Genomic DNA, 7,640 nt, shown 5'->3' on the forward strand with positions numbered 1-7,640 from the left:
TTCCAGTATAGAGTAGCTCTGTAATTGCAGATCAAGAAAGTGAATGTAGCATGGAAATCCCAAATTCAACATTTGGAAGTTAGCAATTGACAATCTCATTAGTAGGCAGTGCACCCATAATAAAATGTAAGATTTTTAGAACCCTAAAAATTCAAGTAACTTGCAACTAGTCATTGTCATGACCATCAATACTACGATTAGTGGATCAGCACAAAATACAAAACAGTAAGACAGTAAATCTTTAAAAACCTTACTTCTGTTTTAACTTGCTCAAGAAGAATGTTGCAAAAAGTATATCAACAAGAGTTCCTTCAAAATGACCTACAGGAAGAAGGGTAAACAACAACATCCTGTCAAAAATCATTTAATGTGATTGAGATCTTTTAGCATGACTGCTTGAGAACTTTTAGCACAACCGGGCAGCAACTTCAATAACAGAAAAACATGCATAATGTAGGAAGACAGCAGATTTCAAATTATGACATTGTATTTATGAATGTCAGGCGATACATTAATGTTCCAAAATTCAACCAAAGTATGGGGTGAAAGATATATAAGAATCTTCCACGATAAGGCCAAGACCAGGATATCCTTATCCAAAAAAAGAAAAAACTAATCAACCAAAGTAAATTCCATGTATGATTGGGAATTATGGCCATACCTTTGCCAAAAGAACTTCGAGGAAATGGAAAAACTGGAGATGTTGCTCATGTATCATTCCCGAACCAGGATTGGGTAGAGCAAATGGTCAGCAATTTGCTGGATTACCAAGCAGAAAATAACTTATATTAGAAAAAATGAACAATACATACCCACATATTACTGAAATTTTATGAAACAGATTTCAAGCAACCAATTTTATATTGAAATGTGATCTCACAACTATTTTTATTTTGAAAAGCGATTTCAAAAACTATGGCTGTCTCATCACGCTTCATGTTATCCAATAATACTACAGGATTAACAAAGCCATGCCATGCAAATAATAAGGAATGTCGTGATAACCTTAAATAAACCATACTGCACGTCAAAGGCTGCCCGTGTAATGTTCTCCATGACATCTTTAAAAATACCACCACCATCATTCCTGCTCCTCAACTCCAAATTCATTAACAAAAGACACACGTATCTGCATGCAGAAAAGTGAAGCAATTGACCCAACACAACAAAAAAAACTAATAAACAATTACAAGTAACTCTGCAACTATAGGATGCAGAAGAGGGAAGGGGTCGTTTTCACGAGGGCAAAGAAAAAGATAGAAAAAAGTAAGATAACAATTTCATTTTTCATAAATCATGGAAGTCTGAAATTACGATCCTTGAAGATCAACTTCAGACAATGCACTCATCTGACTGAAAGCATCTTCCAATATATGATTTCGTCGAATTCTAAACCGGTTTCTGGCAAAAACAGCAAGAGATCCATTCCTTTGCCTAGCTGCTGCTAGTTGTGTCTGTGAAATGAGTTATAGAGAAAGTAACCATAAATAAAAAATATCTTACATATTTCTATAACTAACAGTCGTCAAGAAATTCAATATTGTGGATAAGGAAACCAAAAAAATAACTTGCTTACAGTGAAAATCTTAACCCTGCTAGTAAACGGTACTAAAAAGGGAACTCGCTTGTGTATATCATTTGCTCTGGTATTTTCTATCACTGCCTACAAAGAAACAAGGCCAAGTAAATAATTAGAATTACGATCAGATAGCAGGTCGTTAGAACCAAAACATTCATTGAGAACAATTACCTGTGAAATGAAATAATCATTCATCGCGTCAGCATGGAAGTCACTGGGTGGTGTAAACTGCCGTCTATTGTTCCAGTCTTGCAACTACAACGAGACAATTTAATCTTAGTAGATCGACAAAATGATGCATGGATAAACAATCTTGGAACTTTGGACTCCCCTGGAAGGATCGATATCCTTGACTTTGGTTTGAAGCTTGCATGGATAAACCTTTTCATTCATTTTTCATTGATTATTCATCATTGTTCCTGAAAATCAAAGGAAATTCTCTCAATTTTATATATTACTAAAATTAGGATACATATAAGTCTTAACTAGTCTCATAGCACCCTCCATTCATCTTCCCCTACACTGGCTATGGTATCAAAATGCTCAATTAAGTAATACGTCTACTAACGAACTTGAAAACAAAACACATCACACTAAAAAACACAAACATCCCTTTAACCCAACAGAAGCAGCTCTTTTTACCCTTGCACTCACTATCACATTACTATCATGTTTGTCAACTGTCAAACTAACTCTTTTAAGTTATTTAGTGTGACACTACAAAGTTATGAACACCATAATCTTAATTAAAACCTTTTAATAAACAAATGCCAAGTTACTACTCAACAATGGCAAGGAATTCAAAAAACATGACAGCTATCCTAATTGGTTGAAAATGAGAAAAAGAAAGTTAGCCAGACAACCTGTTTGGACTACAAAGCCAGCAGATACGATTCCTCAAATTTGACCATTCACTCTCCATACTCCACAAGTCTTCAAGCACATGATGCTGCCTTCTTTCAGATGAGCAACATCATTCCGATCTTAACAGTCAGAAGAGCAAATCAAATCAATCCTAGCATATTCACAAATCACAACTAAAAAGTACAAACATTACAAAATAAAACATGCAGCGATATCAACAAGCATTCTGATAAATAATTAGCCAATTAATTGACATTACAAAATAAATAAAGAAAAAAATCATTGGAAAGATCACTGCTTAAATGAAATTTGAAATATCTCCCAATAGTTTTGATCGGTTACCCGAGTTGTGAGAGTGATCGGTTGATATTGCGTGCTTCCTTCAAGCGCTCCCCAGCTGCACCTGTTAGCTTCTGCCTCCGGAACCAGGTAAATCAATAAGATTTATTCTACTTGTTTTAAAGCTACTTAAACCATCTGCCAGTCTCTGCACAATAAAGTACTAGTCAGAAATGTACCTTGTCTCATACTGAGTTACTTTTTCACATGATTTTTGCTAGCAGGATAAATTAGTTTAAGCTCTAGAAGGAACCAACTTATCCCCTTAAGGGAAACCAAAACAAATAATTAAGAATAATGAGGATACGAAGTGGTCCTCGAGAGTAACCAGTTACAAACCTAATGAAAAAGCAAGATACAATTGTTATATTTTTGAAGTTCAGTTTTTCTTTAAGCCAACTTGAGACAAGAAGTAACCAACTGATGTGTAATGAAAATACTCACTTCAGAAATTTCTTTTGGTTTTCCACTGAGAAACTTTTGATAACTTCCCAAAACATCTCAATGACATAATGCTCCTGAAAGCATGAAATAAAAATTCAAATTCCGAAGTTCCCACATTTGGTTTTTCAATCCAGCAGAAGCATTAAAAAAGTGAAGATATTTCTCCGTTTCCTATCACAAATTTCTTGATCATGGTTGTGCCTGACCAAACAGAGCATTACAAACAATACAAGTCCAAAGTTTGTTTTCATAGTCATAGAAACATAAGAGAGGACTAGAAGTCTGAATAATGGTAATCAATTTATCACCCAGTTTCAAACACTAATACAGGCATATACATTGTATGAATTCGAAATTAATTGAAAAATATTAAAAAGAATCTAAACGATGACCAACTCCCTAAACTCCAAAGACTTCAAAACCATCTCCCAATTACCCGGGTGAGATCTTCCAACATCATCTACAATTTTGAAGTTTAATTGACTTGACATCACAATTCCGATTGCACTACAATAAATCTAGTATTCGATATCCTAAACCAAGAATTGTTCAACCTCCAAAGGAAGATTAATTGTAACTAATCTTCTTGCAAGATTTCAAATTTTCAAAATTTTATCGAACACAATATGCAAAACAATTACGCAGAAAAGAAAAGAAACAAAAATACATATATAGAAAAAAGGGTTTAATAGAACTTACCCTATGATAACCACTTGAATAAGTAGTATGTGTCCGTAGGTCATCAACATCCAAGCTGTCCAGTGAACCTGATATTGAAAGCTGAAATGAAATAGACCAGTCAAAGACAGCAACTCGATTTATCCTGGAACCACAAAAGACCAGCAACAAAACTTCATAGTATTTAGCCATTGGTCCATGATTTGACCTAAATTAGGGTTCTCTTTATGTTTTTCTTATCATTTCCCATCGCAAGGGAATTTTTTTTCCCACATCTTTTCCCCTTACAAGGACTTCAGTTGTCACCACTTAGAGTCCATGTAGGCTAAAAATAATCTAGTTCACTTTGTTTATTTCTCAGATTTTAATGATTAGTAAAATTCTGCCTCTACACTTTTACGAGCATTGTGCCTCTTCGAAAATGAACAACTTGAATCTTAAGGAAGACTAGTTTCCTTATCCAGAACCTGAATCTTCACTTCATCAAGGAAACCCACATCTATTCCTTCAGGTGAACTCAATAAGGAAGACCCTGATGCCTCTAGGGTTTAGGCTTTGGTTGGTTGCTGCCCAGATCACAAGATCAAGTGTACTCCTAATCATTCTAGGTTCTTGCTTTAATTAGTTTAGTGTTTCACGTCACATGAAAATTAAAGGTCGACAATGGCACATTATCAAAACTACTAACCCCCTCCCCCCTCCCCCCACCCACACACCCACACAATAAGAAGAATAAAAATGCAAATCTAAGTGCTTAACCCTACTGACTTTGTATGGTCTAGGAGAAAAAATGTTCCTCCTTTAACATACTTCTTTCCCAAATAGTATAATTAATACTAGCATGAAACAGGATTCAAGGCACATGAGGCAGTTGATGTGCAATGATAAACGAGTCATCAAGAGATTATATAACAGCAAAACAGCCTTTTCATGCAAACCACGTTACTATCTCAGTGAGTTAGTGATACCTGGAATTCATGCTCATTGAACATGTTGATCCATTCTTTCTGTATAAGCTGCTGAATCCCTCTCAAAAAATGAGAACTTTGCTGTCGTATCTGAGGAGGACATGTTTTCAATCAACATTGGAGTAGGGAGACACATTGGATAAACAAGGGACAAACTATGCTGAAAGTTCAAACGATGATTGGCAACAAGATGAATGAATGTGATGACATTTTCACAGGTGACACGACGGTTTTTTCCTCCAGGAAGTAGCTCTTCTTCAATTTGCTTTCCATATTCATTGTTTATAATAACAAAATATAGCTCTAGTTCAGGAATGTCACCTTCATAATTTAAGATAAGAAGTGAGAAAAAGATTCTACCAGGATACTAGATTGATCTAGATCATTGATCAACAGGCTAAGTGTGGTATCAGCTAAAAGTGATACCAGGATACTAGATTGATCTAGACCATTTTTCCATCGCATTAATCTATTTGTTTCATTTTTACACCTAAATGTTTAAAAGAATTTCAACAATTTTTGTAAATGCTTTTTTTTTTTAATTTAATTTATCAATGCCTTTTACAATATGTCAAAAAGGTTATGATCAGAATACATCCAACTTTTAGAAACATAAAATAAAATCTGAAAAACATATAATTTTATTTATTATTTTTGTTTTCTTTGGTAGAAACAACTTTAATTAATTTATTCCACACAATCTGTAAAAATTGAGTGAGGATATGAAATTGTTAATACACAGGATGGGAGTGATGGGAAGTGCTTCAAAAGGATCCACGTCTAGTGAAAGAATGATTACGGACAAGGGAAAGGGAATAATGAATGAGGAACAAGTTCAAGAAGAAAAAAGTGAACAAAAAACTAACAACCGGTGGTGGATGAGGGAGTTGGAGTACCATGTGCACCAAATATCCGTGAGATACCCCTTTTTGACATGAGGCTACGAAAACTGGAGGTGTCGATATTTAAAGGAGAGGAAGAAGAGAATGTGGATGGATAGCTACAACGTGTGGAGCGCTATTTTGTGGTGAATATCTGACGGAGAGAGATAAGTTGGATGCGGCGGTCCTGTGCTTGGAGGGGGAAGCTTTGGACTGGTATCAATGGAAGGAGGATAGAAAGAAAATCGGCAGCTGGACAGAATTCCGATAGCTTCTGTGGGCCAGATTCAAAGCGTCCGACCAAGGTCGTGGGTTCAAACAGGCCATTATTCCCAATTCCAAAAGATTTGGCTGCTGATTTGTCTATGCAAGTGTCTCCAGTAGAAGTATTGGGAGTTCGCAAAACAATAGAAAAGGAGGACAACTTAGAAGTTTTGATCCGTTGGAGTGAGGGGACACTTGAAAGTGCAACATGGGAACAAGCTGCTCTTATTCAAGAACAGTTTCCTGAATTCCACCTTGAGGACAAGGTGGCTCTTTGGGGGGCGGATAATGATAGACCTCCCATAGTAAACGTGTATTCCCGTAGAGACAAGAATAGGAAGAAGAAAGAATGATTGAGAGTTAGTTGGTATTTTTCTATTTGTGTGGGCCCTTAGGAATGTGTTTGTTAGAGTGGGGCCAAGTATTTTGTTATTTCTCTGAGCAATTACTTAAGTGTCTTGAGTGGGAGGGTATGGGTATCTTTTTGGACATATGATGGAATTAAAGAGCTCACCTGTCTTAAAATAACGATAGGCATCTGATGTCCTTTAACGATAGTGGCTTCTCCTGCTCATAAAACTCCTCATTGTCAATTATTATGAGCATGTGCCTGATTGATAAGGAAAGAAGTGATCAGGACATGCCGAATCTTATAACATACCATATAATTATATAACATCAGATGAGGAATTAAAGCGAAATTCAAAAGTAGAGGAACAGGAATAAAGAAGATAATCTTACTTGTACACAGGACAAAAAACAGCCAAAGGTAATAGCCAACCAGGTGCATCTCCTGATAAATATGCCAATTTCTCTGAAAAGGATGACCATTTTTTATTCTCGTGGCAGTTTTTAATAAAACTCCAGAGTACTGGAACTAACTCCATTCTGTATGCTAGAATAGTCATAATTTTTTATGTCCCACACCAAGTTGTACTTAAAAAGATCTTTTCAAAAAAAATCTATAGAGTTTTTTTTTCTTTTTTAAACGAAGTACATGCATGTTATGTTTCTCGTTATTGAGAAAACATGACCTTTAAACCATTACTAACGCCATTATATCCAAACAGCAAGGTACACAAACCTAGTAGAGGATGACACATGCAACTTTGTCCATTGGGTAGAGAGAGGTGTGAAATGTGAATGTCCGCCACAGTAAAGGAAGAGTAAGAATTTGAGAGGAGAAACTCCAATTGGGATCAACACGTGGGCAACAACATGGCTTCTTACCAACATGAGAACTCAAAAGAGACAGCAGATGTTCTAGAGAAGCCAATGAACTCTTGGAATGTGAATCTGCACTTTCCTGCAATAGTTTGAGTGTGAATTAGTTCTCTGAAAACACCTGCAGAGGATAATCCACGGCAAAACAGAATGTCTATAAAAAAAACCACTTGCAAGTAGAAAAAAAAGGAAGTACATTTATACCTTCCCTGTCAAAGTGATATCCCTAATCAACGCATATGCATTTCTTTCCAGGAAGTAACCAACAATTTTACAAACCCATGGGAGTTCAGGTTGTAATAAGAAAATAATTGTGTCTAACAATAGAGTTGCAGGTGTGTTAGAGTTCACAGGTGCAGCCAAAAGTTGATTCCTCAATTGGTTTCTATCAAGAACAAC

General features: G+C 35.8%; 3 protein-coding genes across 4 annotated transcripts; all 3 read right to left on the bottom strand.

The window, feature by feature from the left end:
- Positions 1 to 714: 714 nt before the first annotated feature.
- Positions 715 to 1,982, bottom strand: LOC116405614 (E3 ubiquitin-protein ligase UPL6-like). Its single transcript, XM_031889549.1, has 5 exons — positions 1,751 to 1,982; positions 1,577 to 1,663; positions 1,315 to 1,454; positions 1,006 to 1,129; positions 715 to 759 (listed from the first exon to the last, which is right to left on the bottom strand). Exons 1-5 carry the CDS (start codon positions 1,772 to 1,774, stop codon positions 715 to 717), a joined length of 420 nt encoding a protein of 139 aa, XP_031745409.1. The 5' UTR covers positions 1,775 to 1,982.
- A 524-nt stretch (positions 1,983 to 2,506) lies between these two features.
- LOC116405613 (E3 ubiquitin-protein ligase UPL6-like) lies at positions 2,507 to 5,244 on the bottom strand. Of its 2 annotated transcripts, XR_004218715.1 has the most exons (5): positions 4,873 to 5,213; positions 3,926 to 4,006; positions 3,227 to 3,300; positions 2,786 to 2,930; positions 2,507 to 2,562 (listed from the first exon to the last, which is right to left on the bottom strand). XR_004218715.1 is itself a non-coding variant. In XM_031889548.1 (4 exons), the coding sequence occupies exons 1-4, from the start codon at positions 4,894 to 4,896 to the stop codon at positions 3,040 to 3,042; spliced, it is 261 nt and encodes an 86-aa protein (XP_031745408.1). In that variant the 5' UTR covers positions 4,897 to 5,244; the 3' UTR covers positions 2,981 to 3,039. The 2 variants fall into 2 exon arrangements, 1 of the variants encoding a protein (XP_031745408.1); XM_031889548.1 differs by lacking the exons at positions 2,507 to 2,562; positions 2,786 to 2,930 and adding an exon at positions 2,981 to 3,121 and having other exon boundaries at positions 4,873 to 5,244.
- Positions 5,245 to 7,086: 1,842 nt separating this feature from the next.
- LOC116405615 (E3 ubiquitin-protein ligase UPL6-like) lies at positions 7,087 to 7,637 on the bottom strand (the record flags this gene model as incomplete). Its single annotated transcript, XM_031889550.1, has 2 exons — positions 7,087 to 7,323; positions 7,446 to 7,637. Coding segments are annotated over 2 exons (414 nt in total), but the record flags the coding sequence as incomplete, so codon positions are not given.
- Positions 7,638 to 7,640: the final 3 nt, after the last annotated feature.

This window comes from Cucumis sativus, unplaced genomic scaffold (assembly GCF_000004075.3).
Source record: "Cucumis sativus cultivar 9930 unplaced genomic scaffold, Cucumber_9930_V3 scaffold125, whole genome shotgun sequence".
Taxonomy (NCBI): Eukaryota; Viridiplantae; Streptophyta; class Magnoliopsida; order Cucurbitales; family Cucurbitaceae; genus Cucumis; species Cucumis sativus.